This window comes from Mizuhopecten yessoensis, unplaced genomic scaffold (assembly GCF_002113885.1).
Source record: "Mizuhopecten yessoensis strain PY_sf001 unplaced genomic scaffold, ASM211388v2 scaffold716333, whole genome shotgun sequence".
Lineage (NCBI taxonomy): Eukaryota > Metazoa > Mollusca > Bivalvia > Pectinida > Pectinidae > Mizuhopecten > Mizuhopecten yessoensis.
In genome coordinates this window covers 192473-215174 of record NW_018480064.1, presented here as the reverse complement: position 1 = coordinate 215174, position 22702 = coordinate 192473, and the positions used below count along the sequence as shown (strand labels likewise).

At 37.0% G+C, this 22702-nt stretch overlaps 1 protein-coding gene across 3 annotated transcripts in view; it reads left to right on the top strand.

The window, feature by feature from the left end:
• LOC110443245 (WD repeat-containing protein 89-like) overlaps positions 1–13767 on the top strand; it is a 48473-nt gene extending 34706 nt beyond the window's left edge. For all 3 annotated transcript variants that reach the window (XM_021487334.1, XM_021487336.1, XM_021487335.1), the window contains exons 11-14: positions 10487–10563; positions 10939–11044; positions 12819–12944; positions 13680–13767. In XM_021487334.1, coding sequence (XP_021343009.1) covers positions 10487–10563; positions 10939–11044; positions 12819–12944; positions 13680–13730 — 360 coding nt within the window. In that variant the 3' untranslated portion in view covers positions 13731–13767. The remainder of the gene's footprint in view (positions 1–10486; positions 10564–10938; positions 11045–12818; positions 12945–13679) is intronic.
• Positions 13768–22702: the final 8935 nt, after the last annotated feature.

Below are 22702 nucleotides of genomic sequence, written 5' to 3'. Positions count from 1 at the left end.
CCCCCCCTTCTGTATTAGTTTCAAAAGTAAGCATGCTCAATTTAGGACCAAGGGGAACTTACATGACAAATTTGAGAAAGATCCATCGAGTACTTGTTAAGAATTACCAATAACAAACATTCACCGTCAAATTCCAAGATGGCCACAAGTCAGCCATTTTGTTGATCCGATCAGTCTTTAAAGTAACCATGTACAATTAAGGACCAAGAGGATCCTACCTATCAAATTTGAGATGATGGTGGGCTAAAAATGACAACTGTACCAATCAAAACAGTAAATAAGTTTAGACTTTTTCTGCAACTTCCAGACTAAGAAATCCAAGTCCAGGGACTATAAGTTCACAAACTTAACTTTAGGTTATCTGTTATGTAAGTCACTTTTAATCCCATGTTTTGCAACCATTTTAACCAAATTAAGATACAGGGAAGGTAGCATGTCAGCCAACAAAAAATGTCCAACCCCTCAGAACTAACATCAGGGAATGGGGGTAGGGGGAATGAATCAGCCAGCTGATTGTTTTACCCTTAAAAATCAATACCAACAGGAGAAGAATAATCGACCAATAGTTCCCCCCTCCTTTAAAAACCAATTTGGAAGGGGAAAGAGGGGAGGGAGAATTGTCTGTTTCACTTGGGCTCTCAAATAGGGCAGGCAATCTACAGGGTTTTATTTCCTAAAATTGATATTTTCAGGTGTGCTGGTAATATAGGGAGTTGACAATACACAAGAAATAATGATACAATAAAGACTGACATAAACTAGAGGTGATTGATGACGACGACTAGATACCTTGGTTGGTAGAGTAATTGTCCAGTTTTCCAAAATTGGAATTTTCAATCTTTCAAATATCAAATTAGGAGATTTTTGCAAATTGAAAAAATATTTAAAGGCAATAATTATGCAGAATAATTTATCGTACTATCTCTGTCGTTTAATTTTGATTAAAAACATAAAGAAAGAAATATAGCATAGCAGATATTTCTAACAATTTGTCATGCTAATGTAAGTTTCAGGATTTTTAAATGTTTCTGAGAACTGTGTGTGGGAAGTTGTGTTGTGTATGTCATGGGTAAATCCGTAATTTAACGAAGGTCATTTAAAAGAAATGATTACATTCAAAGAGATTTAATTTTTGATTTTATGTTTAAAAAACCTGTCAAAGGTATATTTTGAATGTACAATTTGTGTTAAGAGTGGTAATTTGATAGCAGCTTTTGAATTGTATGACAGAAATAATTAGGTAATGAATAAATAATGGTAAGAAGTTTTACAAAAATACGTACAAATAAGTGTTTGTTTACGAATGTCTACTTTGGTACATATACACCAAATGACATTCAAAAGTGTCAGGTGTCAGAACTACTGTTTCTGTGTTTTGTAATTCTATTCATTGGTTTCTTTGGATTTCTATCTTTTTAAGAAATTTATCCTGGAGAAATATCTTAGGTAGATAAGAAATGGTGCTCTGTCATTCTGCATTTTGTTTGTGTGACTTTATGCAGAAATCAGGATACTTATTTAAGGAATGATTTTTATTTTTTCAACATTTATGAGGTCATAACAACAATGGGTTTATGGACATATTGAATGAATCGCGTTAGCGATTCATGTAAAATATGTCCAAAAACCCATTGTTGTTATGTCCTCATAAATGTTGAAAAAATAAATATCATTCCTTATATTTACATTGGCGAATCCTTTCAGTGGATTGATATAACAACGAATAAAACAAATAAACAGGGTTTGTTCCTGCTTATACACGGGTGCAACGCAGTGGCGAGAACAGTGTTTTTTCGCGGGGAAATGTGACACTATCGTGAGAGATCTTCGCAACCGTCAACAACAATAACACAACAAAATGGAGTTCCATATTCAATGGTTATTTGTAGCACAGGACACGCGAATACGTGGATATTTCACAAAGCACAGTTCAATAATATTTTAAGATGTAAGAATTAAGCATCTAGTTCGGTCGTTCCGAGTGAGTAGTTTTTGTAGTGTATTACTACGCAGTGTGATCAGGTTACTATCAGTTCCCACGTGCTGAGATTCTATGAACACCTGTGTTATGCATTTATGAATGTAATTTTTGTCAATGGGTCTAAGCATACAGAATGTAAATATAAGTTTGTGAAGGACATATTTTGTGGACCAAGAATAATGATACATCTCCAATTATGATAATAATGCTGACTGTACCTTTATAAGGAACGTCGCCTTATATATATAGTACATGAATACACCCAATTATAATACATTATAATGTTAGACTGGTACCTTGATTACGACTGTCGCCATGTATACAGTACACATATACACTTTTATCTGTCAAACTTATACACGACTGGTACCTTAATTACAACTGTCGCCATGTATACAGTACACACATACACTTTTATCTGTCAAACTTATACACTACTGGTACCTTAATTACAACTGTCGCCATGTATACAGTACACATATACACTTTTATCTGTCAAACTTATACACTACTGGTACCTTAATTACAACTGTCGCCATGTATACAGTACACATATACACTTTTATCTGTCAAACTTATACACTACTGGTACCTTAATTACAACTGTCGCCATGTATACAGTACACATATACACTTTTATCTGTCAAACTTATACACTACTGGTACCTTAATTACAACTGTCGCCATGTATACAGTACACATATACACTTTTATCTGTCAAACTTATACACTACTGGTACCTTAATTACAACTGTCGCCATGTATACAGTACACATATACACTTTTATCTGTCAAACTTATACACTACTGGTACCTTAATTACAACTGTCGCCATGTATACAGTACACATATACACTTTTATCTGTCAAACTTATACACTACTGGTACCTTAATTACAACTGTCGCCATGTATACAGTACACATATACACTTTTATCTGTCAAACTTATACACTACTGGTACCTTAATTACAACTGTCGCCATGTATACAGTACACATATACACTTTTATCTGTCAAACTTATACACTACTGGTACCTTAATTACAACTGTCGCCATGTATACAGTACACATATACACTTTTATCTGTCAAACTTATACACTACTGGTACCTTAATTACAACTGTCGCCATGTATACAGTACACATATACACTTTTATCTGTCAAACTTATACACTACTGGTACCTTAATTACAACTGTCGCCATGTATACAGTACACATATACACTTTTATCTGTCAAACTTATACACTACTGGTACCTTAATTACAACTGTCGCCATGTATACAGTACACATATACACTTTTATCTGTCAAACTTATACACTACTGGTACCTTAATTACAACTGTCGCCATGTATACAGTACACATATACACTTTTATCTGTCAAACTTATACACTACTGGTACCTTAATTACAACTGTCGCCATGTATACAGTACACATATACACTTTTATCTGTCAAACTTATACACTACTGGTACCTTAATTACAACTGTCGCCATGTATACAGTACACATATACACTTTTATCTGTCAAACTTATACACTACTGGTACCTTAATTACAACTGTCGCCATGTATACAGTACACATATACACTTTTATCTGTCAAACTTATACACTACTGGAGGAATTCCACATTGTAGGTTTCATGTTGAATGCTTTTAGTAATGTAGGAGGGTGTGCCTGTAAGGACTTTTCCAAAAATGACAATTTCACCCATTTCTAAATTTTCTACCATTTTTGCCTTCCAGAGGTAATATTTATTTCTGTTATATGTTGTTGCGTTTTTTTCCAGTTCAACAGTTTGAAGAGGTTTGCTCCTTTTCAATTTAGAAAGAAAAAACTATTTTTAACTACTTCATTTTTCATTTAGATACATTTTTACTACTACACTGTATTCATGAAAAAAGCATATCTGTACTGTTTATTCTTAAATAGTGTATAACCCTTAATTGTGACCAAAACTACTCAGTTTTAGTTTATTTTTCATAGAAAACAGATAACAAAACAAATTGTTGCAGTGACGATTAACATATGTTCTGTGTGAAGTGGTATGTTCTATGTGTAGTGGTATGTTCTGTGTGTATTGGTATGTTCTGTGTGTGGAGGTATGTTCTGTGTGTAGTGGTATATTCTATGTGTAATGGTATGTTCTGTGTGTAGTGGTATGTTCTGTGTGTATTGGTATATTCTGTGTGTAGTGGTCTGTTCTGTGTGAAGTGGTCTGTTCTATTTGTAATGGTATGTTCTGTGTGTAGTGGTATGTTCTGTGTGTGTGTAGTGGTATGTTCTGTGTGTAGTGGTGTGTTCTGTGTGAAGTGGTCTGTTCTATGTGTAGTGGTATATTCTATGTGTAGTGGTATATTCTGTGTGTAGTGGTATGTTCTGTGTGTAGTGGTATGTTCTGTGTGTAGTGGTATGTTCTGTGTGTAGTGGTATATTCTGTGTGTAATGGTATGTTCTGTGTGGAGTAGTATATTCTCTATAGAATGATACTGTCTATTGAGTGGTAGGTTCTGTGTTGACTGGTTCGGTCAATGGAGTTACATTTTGTGGAATGGTATGTTCTATGTGTAGAGGTATGTTCTATGTGTAGAGGTAGGTTCTGTGTGTAGTGGTATGTTCTGTGTGTAGTGGTATGTTCTGTGTGTAGTTGTATATTCTGTGTGTAGTGGTATGTTCTATGTGTAGTGGTATGTTCTGTGTGTGTGGTGGTATGTTCTTTGTGTGTGTGTGGTGGTGGTATATTCTGTGTGTAGTGGTATGTTCTGTGTGTAGTGGTATATTCTGTGTGTAATGGTATGTTCTGTGTGTAGTGGTATGTTCTGTGTGTAGTGGTATGTTCTGTGTGTAGTGGTATGTTCTGTGTGTAGTGGTCTGTTCTATGTGTAGTGGTATGTTCTGTGTGTAATGGTATGTTCTGTATGTAGTGGTATGTTCTGTGTTATGGTATGTTCTGTGTGTAGTGGTATGTTCTGTGTGTAGTGGTATGTTCTGTGTGTAGTGGTATAGTCTCTGGAGTATTAGATTGTGTGAAGTGGTATGTTATGTGTGTAGTGGTATGTTCTGTGTGTAGAGGTATGTTAGGTGGAGTTATGTAAACTGGTATGGATGTGGAATGGTATATTCTGTGTATAGTGGTATAGTCTCTGGAGTATAAGATTGTGTGTAGTTGTATAGTCTCTGGAGTGTTAGATTGTGTGTAGTGGTATGTTATGTGTGTAGTGGTATGTTCTGTGTGTAGAGGTATGTTAGGTGGAGTTATGTAAACTGGTATGGATGTGGAATGGTATATTCTGTGTATAGTGGTACAGTCTCTGGAGTGTTTGATTGTGTGTAGTGGTATGTTCTATAGGTAGTGGTATATTTAGCTCTGTTGATAGCAGCCTTTGTTGCCTACATGTTTATTAGACAAAGGTTGTCTATTGTCTATAAACACCACAAACACACAATGGCTGATTGTTCACGGTAGTACACAGTCTCAACAGCATTGAAAGCCGCTAGGAACACCAATCTGATTAGTGCCTGACACCGCTCCAACTCAAATAGGAAGTTAAGTAGCTATAGAAGACACTATGATGTTTTATTGAAATTCACAAATAGCAGTGGGCGTGTACAATAAAACTATTTTAAGGAATCACAAATGTTGTTTGTGACCAGGTCTCTGTTATTAATAGAATATTTCGGTATTTTGTAATCAGTATAAAGACACTTTGTCGTTATTTCTCATAGATAATATCACGTACCACCTTAGTGTTAATAGTTTAGTCCTTGTAACAAAAGAATTCTCATTTCATTGATGCTTATAGTCATATTTCTACTGAGATTTTTCGTGTAGTATGACAGAGGACTGAAAACAAAGGTTTGGCTATACTGTATAGTTGTTGGATTTTGAGGGGCTAATATTTCATAGATATCCTGATCATAACTAGTAAAACAAAACGTGACCAGGTAAAAATATCACTCTCACGAGCGGTAGTTTGGTTTGGTTTTAGAAGGGTTTAAAGTCCTGTTTATAGCTAAGGTACTTTTGTATCTGGGTGATAGGATTTATATTACATGTACAAGTGTTTTGTGAAAATATACTAGCGTGTGTTATTGTTGCTTTATCTTCCTTATTTGGCAGTGAATGGGTAAACCATTTTTTTTCTGTAAACATATATTCATGTGTAGTAAGATGAGGAATAGTGATAAAAATAATACCATCGCTGGGGTTGAACCCACGACCCTTGACTCTCCAGCCTGATGCTCTACCGCTGAGCTAAAGGGAAATTCCCTACAGCTGACGCTTGTGAGGCAACGTAATCAATGCACATCTTTTACACATGGAGGTCATGATTCCTGGTAATAATATTTTCTGGGTATTTTTTTTTGCACTTTTTTCAGTGAGTACGAATATCAGGAAAACAACTATACGGTATCTCCTCAAATAATATTAGTCATTTGGTGTTGTTCTGAAGTCTGAATGTACATGTCCTTGTGCTGAGGTATTCAGAAATGAACGGTTAGCAAGTCATTGAATTTTTGGTAAATGTCACTGGAAGACATAATAGAATCTGTCATTAGACAATATCAAAACCAGGGTCACTAATATGGATGACATGATAGATTTCAATAAGTTCTTGATTTAAAATCGATCAGATAATATGTCTGTTGATTTAAAATTGATAAGATTATGTGTCTGTGGATTTAAAATCGATCAGATAATATGTCTCTTAATTTAAAATCGATAAAATTATGTGTCTGTTGATTTAAAATCGAGAAGATTATGTATGTTATCACAGCACAGTTATGTGAACCTCAAAGTTATAAGGTAGTCAGTACACGTTGTTGTGCCACTGGAGGAATACATAAACAAGACATGAAATCAGCATCCAAATAATCAATTATTCATGAAGATTTCTGTAGCAATATGATCTTACACTAGTAAAGAAAAGGCAAAAAATCATGACCCCAGAGTCCCAACACTACCCATAAATGACCTTGAACACTCCACAGACATAACCCCTGAGTCCCAACACTACCTATCAATGACCTTGAACACTCTGCAGACAGGGTGGGGAGAGTGAACCATCCCTACGAAATAAAACAGCTATCCGCCTTGAAGGATAATATCGTTTCTCCATCACAAGGGAGAAGGTTCCAATGTTCTTCCTAGCAGCAACAGAATTCTTGTGGCTTTGTCAGAGTTGTCTTTGACTTTAACTGTTAGTAGGAGGCGCACTAGACACCATAAGTGCATAAAGGACAGAGGTCAACTGTATCGACTTCAAAGTGACAGTTGAACACAGAGTGGTTTGGGTTTTAAATTCATTTCTTCTGGTTGTGGTTCCAGTTTTCAACTGTTTTGTATAACAATGTTTGACTGTTATGTATAATGGGGATTTATTCTTGGGTATAATGATTAAATCAATGCACTGGTGAAAAATGTATTGATGTATTCTGCTACAAATAACCAGTAAACAGAAAGATCTCAACATCATAATAACGTCCTTATAAAGAAGTTTGACAGCGTATCATAAAGGAAAACATAAAAACAAAAGCTGGACCTTAAAGAATATTTGAAATAAGTGAGATGGCATTATAACAAGGTTTTACAATAATTTGGTAAACAAGGGGGCATTATATTGGGGTTTTACTGTAAAGTGGTAATCAATGGGCCTTATATTGAGGTTTTACTGTACAGTAGTAAACAAGGGGGCATTATATTGGAGTTTTACTGTACAGTAGTAAACAAGGGGGCATTTTATTGGGGTTTTACTGTACAGTAGTAAACAAGGGGCATTATATTGGGGTTTTACTGTATAGTAGTAAACAGGGGGCATTATATTGGGGTTTTACTGTAAAGTGATAATCAATGGGCCTTATATTGAGGTTTTACTGTACAGTAGCAAACAAGGGGGCATTATATTGGGGTTTTACTGTACAGTAGCAAACAAGGGGGCATTATATTGGGGTTTTACTGTATAGTAGTAGACAAGGGGCATTATATTGGGGTTTTACTGTATAGTAGTAAACAGGGGGCATTATATTGGGGTTTTACTGTATAGTAGTAGACAAGGGGCATTATATTGGGGTTTTACTGTATAGCAGTAAACAAGGGGCATTATATTGGGGTTTTACTGTATAGCAGTAAACAAGGGGCATTATATTGGGGTTTTACTGTATAGTAGTAAACAGGGGGCATTATATTGGGGTTTTACTGTATAGTAGCAAACAAGGGGCATTATATTGGGGTTTTACTGTATAGTAGTAGACAAGGGGCATTATATTGGGGTTTTACTGTATAGTAGCAAACAAGGGGCATTATATTGGGGTTTTACTGTATAGTAGCAAACAAGGGGCATTATATTGGGGTTTTACTGTATAGTAGTAAACAGGGGGCATTATATTGGGGTTTTACTGTATAGTAGCAAACAAGGGGCATTATATTGGGGTTTTACTGTATATTAGTAAACAAGGGGCATTGTATTGGGGTTTTACTGTATAGTAGTAAACAAGGGGCATTGTATTGGGGTTTTACTGTAAAGTGGTAAACAATGGGCCTTATATTGAGGTTTTACTGTACAGTAGCAAACAAGGGGGCATTATATTGGGGTTTTACTGTATAGTAGTAAACAGGGGGCATTATATTGGGGTTTTACTGTATAGTAGTAGACAAGGGGCATTATATTGGGGTTTTACTGTATAGTAGTAGACAAGGGGCATTATATTGGGGTTTTACTGTATAGTAGTAAACAGGGGGCATTATATTGGGGTTTTACTGTATAGTAGTAAACAGGGGGCATTATATTGGGGTTTTACTGTATAGTAGTAAACAGGGGGCATTATATTGGGGTTTTACTGTATAGTAGTAGACAAGGGGCATTATATTGGGGTTTTACTGTATAGTAGTAAACAGGGGGCATTATATTGGGGTTTTACTGTATAGTAGTAAACAGGGGGCATTATATTGGGGTTTTACTGTATAGTAGCAAACAAGGGGCATTATATTGGGGTTTTACTGTATAGTAGTAAACAGGGGGCATTATATTGGGGTTTTACTGTATAGTAGCAAACAAGGGGCATTATATTGGGGTTTTACTGTATAGTAGTAAACAAGGAGCATTATATTGGGGTTTTACTGTAAAGTGGTAAACAATGGGCCTGATATTGAGGTTTCACTGTCCAGTAGTAAACAAGGGGCATTATATTGGGGTTTTACTGTATAGTAGTAACAAGGGGCATTATATTGGGGTTTTACTGTATAGTGGTAATCCAGAGGCATTATCTTGAGGTTTTACTGTACAGTGGTAAACAAGGGGGCATTATATTGGAGTTTTACTGTACAGTAGTAAACGAGGGGGCATTATATTGGGGTTTTACTGTATAGTAGGAAACAAGGGGCATTGTATTGGGGGTTTGCTGTACAGTAGGAAACACGGGGGCATTATATTGGGGTTTTACTGTACAGTAGTAAACAAGGGGCATTGTATTAGGGTTTAACTGTATAGTGGTAATCCTGAGGCATTATCTTGAGGTTTTACTGTACAGTAATAAACAAGGTGCCTCATCTTGAGGTTTTACTGTACAGTGGTAAACAAGGGGGCATTATATTGGGGTTTTACTGTACAGTAGTAAACAAGGGGGCATTTTATTGGGGTTTTACTGAACAGTAGTAAACAAGGGGGCATTATATTGGAGCAGTAAACAATGTGCCTCATCTTGAGGTTTTACTGTACAGTGGTAAACAAGGGGCATTATATTGGGGTTTTACTGTATAGTAGTAAACAAGGGGCATTATATTGGGGTTTTACTGTATCATGCTAAACAAAGGGGCATTATATTGGGGTTTTACTGTACAGTGGTAAACAAGGGGGCATTATATTGGGGTTTTACTGTACAGTTGTAAACAAGAGGCATTATACTGAGGTTTTACTGTACAGTGGTAAACAAGGAGCATTATACTAGGGTTTTATGGTACAGTGATAAACAAGGGGCATTATATGGAGTTTTCACTGTCCAGTGGTAAACAAGGGGCTTTATGTGGAGGTTTCATTGTACAGTGATTATGTGGCATTATAATGGGGTTTTACTGTATAATGATAATCAAGGGGGCATTATATGGAGGTTTTACTGTACAGTGATAATCAATGTGGCATTATATTGGGGTTTTACTGTATCATGAAAATCAAGGAGGCATTATATGGAGGTTTTACTGTATCATGATAATCAAGGGGGCATTATATTGGGTTTTTACTGTATCATGATAATCAAGGGGGCATTATATTGGGGTTTTACTGTTTCATGATAATCAAGGAGGCATTATATGGAGGTTTTACTGTATAGTAATCAACTAAAGCATTCACTGTACAGCTATATTTTGACCTTGAAAAAGTAATTGAGATATTAGCATGTATTTTGGTTTCTGTTCAAGCATAACTTATTTTGAAAACCTGGAAAATTTTGTGAAGTTGCTGGCAGATGATAAATATTTGATTATACAAGTCTGGTTTTTTTGTCTAGGGAGATGACTCCATAGACTACCTCGTGGATTGTTTTGATGTCAATAACAGACTCTTGCTAACGACAGGCACACACAGGTGAGATGTTGGTGACTGTCCTCATTCTAACCGGGCAGGGACTCGCATGTTTCTAGTTTCATCAGGTGAACCTTTGTATCAGTGATATAATTATCAAAACTGAAACTCAAACATAGATGCCCGTAGAATAAATCTAATCACTACCTCATTCATAACATGATTTTACTCATATTAGACAAGAACAAAAATCATTTTGAAAATTTTATTTCATGAGACATAAAAATGAATGCTAATAAATCAAAACAAGTCTTTAGTTAATTGAATATTTATAACACTCGTATTAATCTTTGTGCTTTAAATGTACAATTTATTAACTGATAATTCAGAACAGAATATCAGTCATTTTAACTATGATATTGTGATTGTTACTTACAGTGGTGATATCAGGCTCGTGGATGTATCAGGTGATGCACCGTCTGTGGTGACAACGTTGTCAAAGGGACATAACTCTACTGTCCGGGTCACATACTGGGACAGCAAGGTAAGTGAATATTTCAGGGATATCCTTCATATCAAAGAAAAAATTTAACATGTACTCTACATTGTGCATAGTATGGAGTTAAATGTTGTTTTTTAAAACATTGATTATTTTCATAGTTTCTATGTTTTTATCACTCAATGGTCAAGATAAAGGTAAGGGGTCGAATTTCAAATGGTTGTTGTAAGTATCCAGGAAAATTGAGTTTTAAGTTAATCAACATAAGTTTGGTGAAATGCAATTACAATCTAAATGTTGTATAATAGATGAAAAAAAAAAGGAAAAAAAAAATCTTTTATTGTATGATTTGAACTTCTGTTCATGACCACTCTCCACCAGTCAGATATCTGACAATTAAGAGGGAAAAAAACATTGAATAAACTTAATGATAGTACAGTAACATCTTGATATAAAACCCCTCAACTTTATGATAGTACAGTAAAACCTTGATATAATACCCCTCAACTTTATGATTGTACAGAAACACCTTGATATAATACCCCTCAACTTTATGATTGTACAGTAACACCTTGATATAATACCCCTCATCTTTATGATAGTGCAGTAACACCTTGATATAATACCCCTCAACTTTATGATTGTACAGTAAAACCTTGATATAATACCCATCAACTTTATGATTGTACAGTAAAACCTTGATATAATACCCCTCAACTTTATGATAGTGCAGTAACACCTTGATATAATTCCCCTCAACTTTATGATAGTACAGTAACACCTTGATATAATTCCCCTCAACTTTATGATTGTACAGAAACACCTTGATATAATACCCCTCAACTTTATGATTGTACAGTAAAACCTTGATATAATACCCCTCAACTTTATGATAGTACAGTAACATCTTGATATAATACCCATCAACTTAATGATAGTACAGTAACACCTTGATATAATACCCCTCAACTTTATGATTGTACAGTAACACCTTGATAAAATACCCCTCAACTTTATGATTGTACAGTAAAACCTTGATATAATACCCATCAACTTTATGATTGTACAGTAAAACCTTGATAAAATACCCCTCAACTTTATGATAGTACAGTAACACCTTGATATAATACCCCTCAACTTTATGATAGTACAGTAACACCTTGATATAATATCCCTCAACTTTATGATTGTACAGTAAAACCTTGATATAATACCCCTCAACTTTATGATAGTACAGTAACACCTTGATATAATACCCCTCACCTTTATGATAGTACAGTAACACCTTGATATAATACCCCTCACCTTTATGATAGTACAGTAACACCTTGATATAATACCCCTCAACTTTATGATTGTACAGTAACACCTTGATATAATACTCAACTTTATGATTGTACAGTAAAACCTTGATATAATACTCAACTTTATGATAGTACAGTAACACCTTGATATAATACCCCTCAACTTTATGATAGTACAGTAACACCTTGATATAATACCCAACTTTATGATTGTACAGTAAAACCTTGATATAATACCCAACTTTATGATAGTACAGTAACACCTTGATATAATACCCATCAACTTTATTTTCCACCTCACATGCCACCAACATATTTCAAGGTTCCCTTTTCACATTTTCTTAAGGATTCCTTTGCATTTTCCCCCTCAATTTATCCCTAAACCCCTTTATAATGCCAATTTGCTTTGGACAAATGATGGCAGTATAACAAGGTCTTACTGTACCTATTTCATACTTTTCATTAAATAACTTTGAAGTTTTGATAGAAGGAAAAAACAATGTTTGTATTAACAGACCAGTAGTCTTGTGACTGGAGGGGAAGACTCGTTTCTGTGTCTCTGGTCAAAGGACGGACAACTCCACACACCCCACGGGACAGTCAGTGTCGCAGAAAGTCGGACCACACCCTCTCATGGAAAGGTAGGTTCCTTGTCAGTGGGTTCACACTTGGTCGATCACCACCAATCAGAAAGCTTTGTTGACTGAGTATCCTCCATCATATTAGAGGGTCTGGAACAGTGAATATTTGTTTGCGCCAATCTAAAACAGTTATATCCTACCTGTTCTATAGCCATACTTACCCAGTGTAAATCCCAGGTTACCATTAGGTTGTTCCTGTCTACTACCATATTGGACTCAATATTATCCCAGTCTGTCGAGTTTTAAAACTAGAAGACAGGAAGATGGCCTTATTTGTGAGATAAACTTGACACATTGAAAGGGCTATTTTGTAAATGCAGCCCTTATGGATAAACTAACCGTACATGTAATGTGAACTGTATTATTTTTATCACACCAAATGTTCACCTTCTGTCGTTATGCCCAGTGTTGAAATTACCGATGTACACTTACTTATCTGTACTCTCATTTAAAGTAAAACAGACTATGATTTCCCATTTTACAGTCAATATTTAACTAATTCACTCTTGAAATTGCATAATGAATTATTCAAACCTTTGAATTGGAAGAGTTGAAATGCGTCTTGGAAGTGAATGAGTTAACAAGATGATGGGCTTATTACTGAGCATGGTCATAATAAAGGTTAAATGGGTTGTAGATAAATTAATAGTTGGAATGTTATATTCTAACATAGTTTTGTCCGTCTTTTGTCAATGATATGAACATTGAGAAATCTTTTTTCCTTATTTGTTTCAGATCAAGTCGAAGATGAAGTCTGGATCACATAAAAAGTCGAGGCCTTATTGATTTTACTTTTTAATATAAAGACTGTTTTTATAAAGGTCACAGTGTTTGATTTCATTTTAATCAGTTCTGATATTTACACTTTACATTGGTAAAATCTCTGAAATGTGTGTTTCTCTTTTACTCCATATTAGCACACAGCTTATATACATAGTATTTCAACTATGAACGGCAAATTAATACCATGAAATATGGGTGTAACCAGTGAAGGAAGAAAACTCTACAATTCAGCTTTGTTAATCTACCCACCACTCATCCAACCACTACCAATTAAAATGTCCCACTATCCACCACCACTAATCCAACCACTACCAATTAAAATGTCCCACTATTTGCCACCACTAATCCAACCACTACCAATTAAAATATCCCACTATCCACCACCACTAATCCAACCACTACCAATTAAAATGTCCCACTATTCGCCAACCACCACTTATCCATATTGCCCACTATCCAACAATCACTCATCCAAATGACCCACTATCTTAGTATCGTGGGGGACAGTTTGACCCATTTCTGTACAATATTGTACCAAAGTAATATCTGCAGCACTACCGCTTTTGTAGGAAACAAAGGTGTTTGGATTATATCACAGCATCACCACTCAATAGCAAGTACTACAGCATCGACACACGAGGACAAATTACATCTCAGTCTCAACTCACAAAGAGCAGAATATACCACAGTGTCATCACACAAAGAGAAAAATTGATACCATGACATCAACACAGAGGTAAATCATATACCATATCATCAACACAGAGGGAAATCATAAACCATATCATCAACACAGAGGGAAATCATATACCATTACATCAACACAGAGGGAAATAATACCCCATATCATCAACACAGGGAAATCATATACCATATCATCAACACAGAGGGAAATCATATACCATATCATCAACACAGAGTGAAATCATAAACCATATCATCAACACAGAGGGAAATCATATACCATATCATCAGCACAGAGGGAAATCATATACCATATCATCAACACAGAGGGAAAACATATACCATTACATCAACACAGAGGGAAATAATATACCATATCATCAACACAGGGAAATCATATACCATATCATCAACACAGAGGGAAATCATATACCATTACATCAACACAGAGGGAAATCATATACCATATTATCAGCATACAAGGAAAATAAATAAACCACTATTTGAATTCATAACAAAACTATGACACACAAATATACCACAACACCAACACAAAATGACAAAATATACAGCACCAACACAGGGACAAAATATACAGCACCAACACATAGGCAAAAAACATACAGCACCAACACATAGGCACAAAACATACAGCACCAACACACAGGCACAAAACATATAGCACCAACACACAGGGACATAACATACAGCACCAACACACAGGCACCAACACACAGGCACCAACACACAGGGACAAAACATACAGCACCAACACACAGGGACATAATATACAGCACCAACACACAGGAACATAACATACGGCACCAACACACAGGGACATAACATACAGCACCAACACACAGGGACATAATATACAGCACCAACACACAGGGACATAACATACGGCACCAACACACAGGGAAATAACATACAGCACCAACACATAGGGACATAACATACAGCACCAACACACAGGGACATAACAAACAGCACCAACACACAGGGACAAAATATACAGCACCAACACACAGGGACAAAACATACAGCACCAACACACAGGGACAAAACATATGGCACCAACACACAGGGACATAACATACAGCACCAACACACGGACAAAACATACAGCACCAACACATAGGCACAGAACATACAGCACCAACACACAGGGACATAACATACAGCACCAACACACAGGGACAAAACATATGGCACCAACACACAGGGACATAACATACAGCAACAACACACGGACAAAACATACAGCACCAACACACAGGGACAAAACATAAGGCACCAACACACAGGCACAAAAAATACAGCACCAACACACGGACAAAACATACAGCACCAACACACAGGAACAAAACATACAGCACCAACACACAGGCACAAAACATACAGCACCAACACACAGGCACAGAACATACAGCACCAACACACAGGGACAGAACATACAGCACCAACACATAGGCACAAAACATACAGCACCAACACAAAGGCACAAAACATACGGCACCAATACACAGGCACAAAACATACGGCACCAACACACAGGAACAAAACACACAACAAACACACAGGCACAAAACATACGGCACCAACACAGGGACACAACATACAGCACCAACACACAGGCACAAACCATACAGCACCAACACACAGGCACAAAACATAAAGCACCAACACACAGGCACAAAACATACACCACCAACACACAGGCACAAAACATACAGCACCAATAAACAGGCACAAAACATACAGCACTAACACACAGGGACATAACATACAGCACCAACACACAGGCACAAAGCATAAGGCACCAACACACAGGCACAAAACATACGGCACCAACACACAGGAACAAAACACACAACAAACACACAGGCACAAAACATACGGCACCAACACAGGGACACAACATACAGCACCAACACACAGGCACAAAACATAAAGCACCAACACACAGGCACAAAACATACACCACCAACACACAGGCACAAAACATACAGCATCAACACACAGGCATAAAACATACAGCACCAACACACAGGCACAGAACATACAGCACCAACACACAGGGACATAACCTACAGCACCAACACACAGGGACATAACATACGGCACCAACACACAGGGAAATAACATACAGCACCAACACATAGGGACATAACATACAGCACCAACACACAGGCACAAACCATACAGCACCAACACACAGGCACAAACCATACAGCACCAACACACAGGCACAAAACATAAAGCACCAACACACAGGCATAAAACATACAGCACCATCATACAGGCACAAAACATACAGCACCAACACACAGGCACAAAACATAAGGCACCAACACACAGGCACAAAACATAAGGCACCAACACAGGGACAAAACATACAGCACCAACACACAGGAACAAACCATACAGCACCAACACATAGGCACAAAACATACAGCACCAACACAAAGGCACAAAACATACGGCACCAATACACAGGCACAAAACATACGGCACCAACACACAGGAACAAAACACAGCACCAACACACAGGCACAAAACATACAGCACCAACACACAGGCACATAACATACAGCACCAACACACAGGCACAAAACATATAGCACCAACACACAGGGACATAACATACAGCACAAACACACAGGGACATAACATACAGCACCAACACACAAGGACATAACATACAGCACCAACACACAGGGACATAACATACGGCACCAACACACAGGGAAATAACATACAGCACCAACACATAGGCACAAAACATACAGCACCAACACATAGGCACAAAACATACAGCACCAACACACAGGGACATACAGCACCAAAACACAGGCACAAAACATACAGCACCAACACACAGGGACAAAACATACAGCACCAACACACAGGGACATAACATACAGCACCAACACACAGGTACATAACATACAGCACCAAAACACAGGGACATAATATACAGCACCAACACACAGGGACATAACATACGGCACCAACACACAGGGAAATAACATACAGCACCAACACATAGGGACATAACATACAGCACCAACACACAGGGACATAACAAACAGCACCAACACACAGGGACAAAATATACAGCACCAACACACAGGGACAAAACATACAGCACCAACACACAGGGACAAAACATATGGCACCAACACACAGGGACATAACATACAGCACCAACACACGGACAAAACATACAGCACCAACACATAGGCACAGAACATACAGCACCAACACACAGGGACATAACATACAGCACCAACACATAGGCACAAAACATACGGCACCAACACACAGGCACAAAACATACAGCACCAACACACAGGGACAAAACATAAGGCACCAACACACAGGCACAAAAAATACAGCACCAACACACGGACAAAACATACAGCACCAACACACAGGAACAAAACATACAGCACCAACACACAGGCACAAAACATACAGCACCAACACACAGGCACAAAACATACAGCACCAACACACAGGGACATAACCTACAGCACCAACACACAGGCACAAAACATACAGCACCAACGCACAGGCACAAAACATATAGCACCAACATACCAGAACACTAACACACAGAGAAAACTGGTACCAATTCATCAACACAGAGGAACAACATATACCATATCATCAAGGACAAAATATATATACTTCAGCCCCAACACACACTGAATATACAAAAGCAGTACTCAATGTCACCTAAAATGTGACAACAATGGATAGGAGGGAGACATACCAACAAAAGGGAAACCATCATGAATTCCCACAATCTGGTCTTTTGATAGCAAAAAAGTATTCTGCACAACATGTTGTATCTGTTGTGTCTCTTGTCAAAACCTGGAAAGTAGTAGTCACAATATCTAATCAACAGTGAATATTTCCTAGGACACACCAAAACAAAAGGAAAAGCATCATTATTAGCTCACCTGGCACAAAGTGCCAAGTGAGCTTATGCCGTGGCGCGGCGTCCGTCGTCCGTCCGTCCGTCCGTCCGTCCGTCCTTGTCCGTCAACTTTTCCTTTAAACAACTTCTTCTGAAGAACGGACAGGCCTAGAGTCATGATATTTGGCTGAAAGCTTCGTTGGTAGGAGCCCTACAAAGTTTGAGAACGAAAATGACCTTGACCTGTTTTCAAGGTCACAGGGGTCAAATATGTCAAAAACTTCAAACGACTTCTTCTGAAGAACTAAAAGGTATAGAATCTTCATATTTGGCTGATGGCTTCCTGGGATGGAGCCCAACAAAGTTTGAGAATGAAAATTACCTTGACCTACTTTCAAGGTCACAGGGGTCAAATGTGTCAAACACTTCAAACGACTTCTTCTGAAGAACTGAAAGGTATAGAATCTTTATATTTGGCTGGTGGCTTCCTGGGATAGAGACCAACAAAGTTTGAGAATGAAAATTAGTTTGACCTACTTTCAAGGTCACAGGGGTCAAATATGTCAAAAACTTCAAACGACTTCTTCTGAAGAATTAAAAGGTATAGAATCTTCATATTTGGCTGATGGCTTCCTTGGATGGAGCCCAACAAAGTTTGAGAATGAAAATTACCTTGACCTTCTTTCAAGGTCACAGGGGTCAAATGTGTCAAACACTTCAAACGACTTCTTCTGAAGAACTGAAAGGTATAGAATCTTTATATTTGGCTGGTGGCTTCCTGGGATAGAGACCAACAAAGTTTGAGAATGAAAATTAGTTTGACCTACTTTCAAGGTCACAGGGGTCAAATATGTCAAAAACTTCAAACGACTTCTTCTGAAGAATTAAAAGGTATAGAATCTTCATATTTGGCTGATGGCTTCCTTGGATGGAGCCCAACAAAGTTTGAGAATGAAAATTACCTTGACCTTCTTTCAAGGTCACAGGGGTCAAATGTGTCAAACACTTCAAACGACTTCTTCTGAAGAACTGAAAGGTATATAATCTTTATATTTGGCTGGTGGCTTCCTGGGATAGAGCCCAACAAAGTTTGAGAATGAAAACTAGTTTGACCTACTTTCAAGGTCACAGGGGTCATATATGTCAAAAGCTTCAAATGACTTCTTCTGAAGAACTGAAAGGTATAGAATCTTTATTTTTGATTGATGGCTTCCTTGGATAGAGCCCGACAAAGTTTGAGAATGAAAATGACCTTGACCTTCTTTCAAGGTCACAGGAGTCAAATGTGTCAGACACTTCAAACGACTTCTTCTGAAGAACTGAAAGGTATATAATCTCTATATTTGGCTTGTAGCTTCCTAGGAAAGAGCCGAACAAAGTTTGAGAATGAAAATGACCTTGACCTTCTTTTAAGGTCACATGAGGCAGATATGTCAAACACTTTAAACGACTTCTTCTGAAGAACTGGTAGTTATAAAATCTTAATATTTGGCAGGTGGCTTCCTGGGAAAGAGCCAAACAAAGTTTGCGAATGAAAATGACCTTGACCTACTTTCAAGGTCACAGCGTTCAAATATGTCAAACAGTTCAAACAGCTTCTTCTGAAGAATTAAAAGGCATAAAATTATAATATTTGGCTGGTGACTTCCCGGGATAGAGCTCACCAAAGTTTGCAAATGAAAATGACCTCAACCTACTTTAGAGGTCACAGAGGTCAACAACATTTTAATGGATTTGTTCTTGAGAACTAAAAGGAATGGATTCATAAGATTTGGCTGGTAGCTTTTTGGAATAGAGCTAACCAATTTGAGAAGGAAAATGACATTGACCTACTTACAAGATCACAGAGGAAAATATGTCAAGCAACTTCTGAAGAAGAATCAAAAAGCATAGAATCTTATAATAATATTTTGCTGGTAGTTTCAACAGATGGAGCCAACAAAGTTTGCGAGGGAAATATTTTTAGTGCAATATAATATTTAATGAGAATATTTTCCTATGACTGATTAAATATTCAGGTGAGCGATACAGGCCCTCTTGGGCCTCTTGTATTCAGAAAAGAAATGGTACAAGGTACTCTGGAAGGATAGATATATCCTGCACCAAAACAAAAGGAAAGGCAACAGTATACTTCTGGTACGAGGAACTCTGGAAGGATAGATATTTCCTGCACCACATATGGTTACTGTTCTGATGTCCACTGGCATTTCATGAAATAAGAAAGTAAATCTGTCTTTTAAAAACTACCTTAACTATATGCTATCTGGAGGATGAAGCCCAGTAGACATGAAAGTGTGTTTCAGAGGAACTTTATGTGTTATTGGAAGGGTTAGAAAGTACTTGTTTACAATGTCATAAAAACAGTTCTGAGGTAACTAACTGCGATTCCCACAATATATTGCAGTATTGTTGCATTAAACATGCATTAGGTAGGCGGCTTAATACTATGAAAGCTCAGATTAATGGTCACGACAGGTCTTTGTGGCGACGTTTTACAGGAAATTAAAGGGACATGTTATGAAGGTTCAGGATAAATCTTGGTATTGGAAATCAATGTAAATCACTGTTTATGCCTATTCTTGGAACTCAGATAGTCATCAATGAGGCAGGACCCTGATTTAGTGTGATGAGATATTGTTTTGGAAATGTCAGAAGAAATCAATAGTGGATATGTGTTTTATGTCCTTCAACTGGTGGGTAGTCGGTTGCCAAGCTGGGATTAATTGCGCCAGGTGTAATCAGCTAAATGGGCCTCTCACTACGTCACGCCAGTCTCATCCCTGTGAGTAAAGGACAGGTTTATTTGAAAACAAAATCTGAAAACTTCTCAAAGGAAGAAAAACTTATGATATTTTTTATTTTAAAATCAGTAATTAAAAACTGTGTTAAAAAAGACTTTTTTTTAGAGAAATTCTACAAGAAAGAAAAAAATATTTTAGATTTTAAATATTTAATTTCTATACAGCAACTAGTTAGAAATTGTTCTAAAGGAAACACCTGTCCAGAGAGATCAAATTGATCAAATGGACTGTGTCCACCACTGAAAGGGTTCTTTCATTAAAGTCATATTCTTCATGGAGCGTTAATATGCACCAATAGAATATGTTCGTTGCCAACTGCGTTCATACTACCGTATACACCATTAAAATGAAGTTAACGCTTAATAAAGGATATATCTGTTGCCAATTATGTTCATACTACCGAATTTGCTGTCAAAATGATGGTCAATCCTTGTATAGAAGGGAGACTATTCCCGGACAAACACTCCGAGTGGAACTCTTCTTTGCTGTTCTAACTGATGCAGTGGTACTGTTTACCTTAAGGGGACAACTTGTCAGTAAATGAAAGGATAACCTATTGATAAAGGTATACCTAAAGGGAAAAGCCTTCCACCTCTCACTGAAAATATTCTGTTATTTCTTTTGGATACTATAACAGATATTATGCAAGATCAGAAGGGTGTCTTTACAACAGAAATCAGTCGGTGTTTCTTCAGTTGTTCGATTCATTTTAATAACAGTAAAATTCAATATTAACTTTGGTAATTGAAAACTGGTTTTGTGATTGTGTTTATTTAAATGGGACTGTGCAGATTTATAAGATCATGTTAAAAAGTCATTATTTGAGTCTACTATAGGTCTCCAGAGGGCAGAGCAGGAAATCTAATTTTAATAATATTTAATAAATATAAATGTTTGCCACCGCACATTATTGGATTTATATATACCATTCTACTTGAACATTAACCCCATGTTCTGTTTGATTTGAGGGTGGGCTATAATCAGTGGGTACAAGATGTATGTAGGAGCTTAGTGTAAGTTCCTGTACTTCCAGTGTAATATAAAGGTATATATGTGTATTTATGATATATACCTAAACTCAAATCCAAAATAAAGGCAGTTATTAAAGAAAAATGGTTGTTTATTATTCTTTTGTAGGTGGTAGTTTTACAGGTTGTAGGTTATAATAGACAAGTGATATTTGTACAGGTAGATAGTAGGTATCAACAGGCGGTATATGTATAGGTAGATACATGTCCCTATCTACCTATACAACTACAACCTGTCTATACCTACCTATACATATACCACCTGTTTATACCTACTATCTACCTGTACAAATATCACTACTATCTGTATGTTGAGCCCACCCTCAAATCAACATACCTACTATCTACCTATACATATACCACCTGTCTATACCTACTATCTACCTATACAACTACCATCTGTCATACCTACTCTCTACCTATACAACTACCACCTGTCTATACCTACTATCTACCTATACAACTACCACCTGTCTATACCTACTATCTACCTATACAACTACCACCTGTCTATACCTACTATCTACCTATACA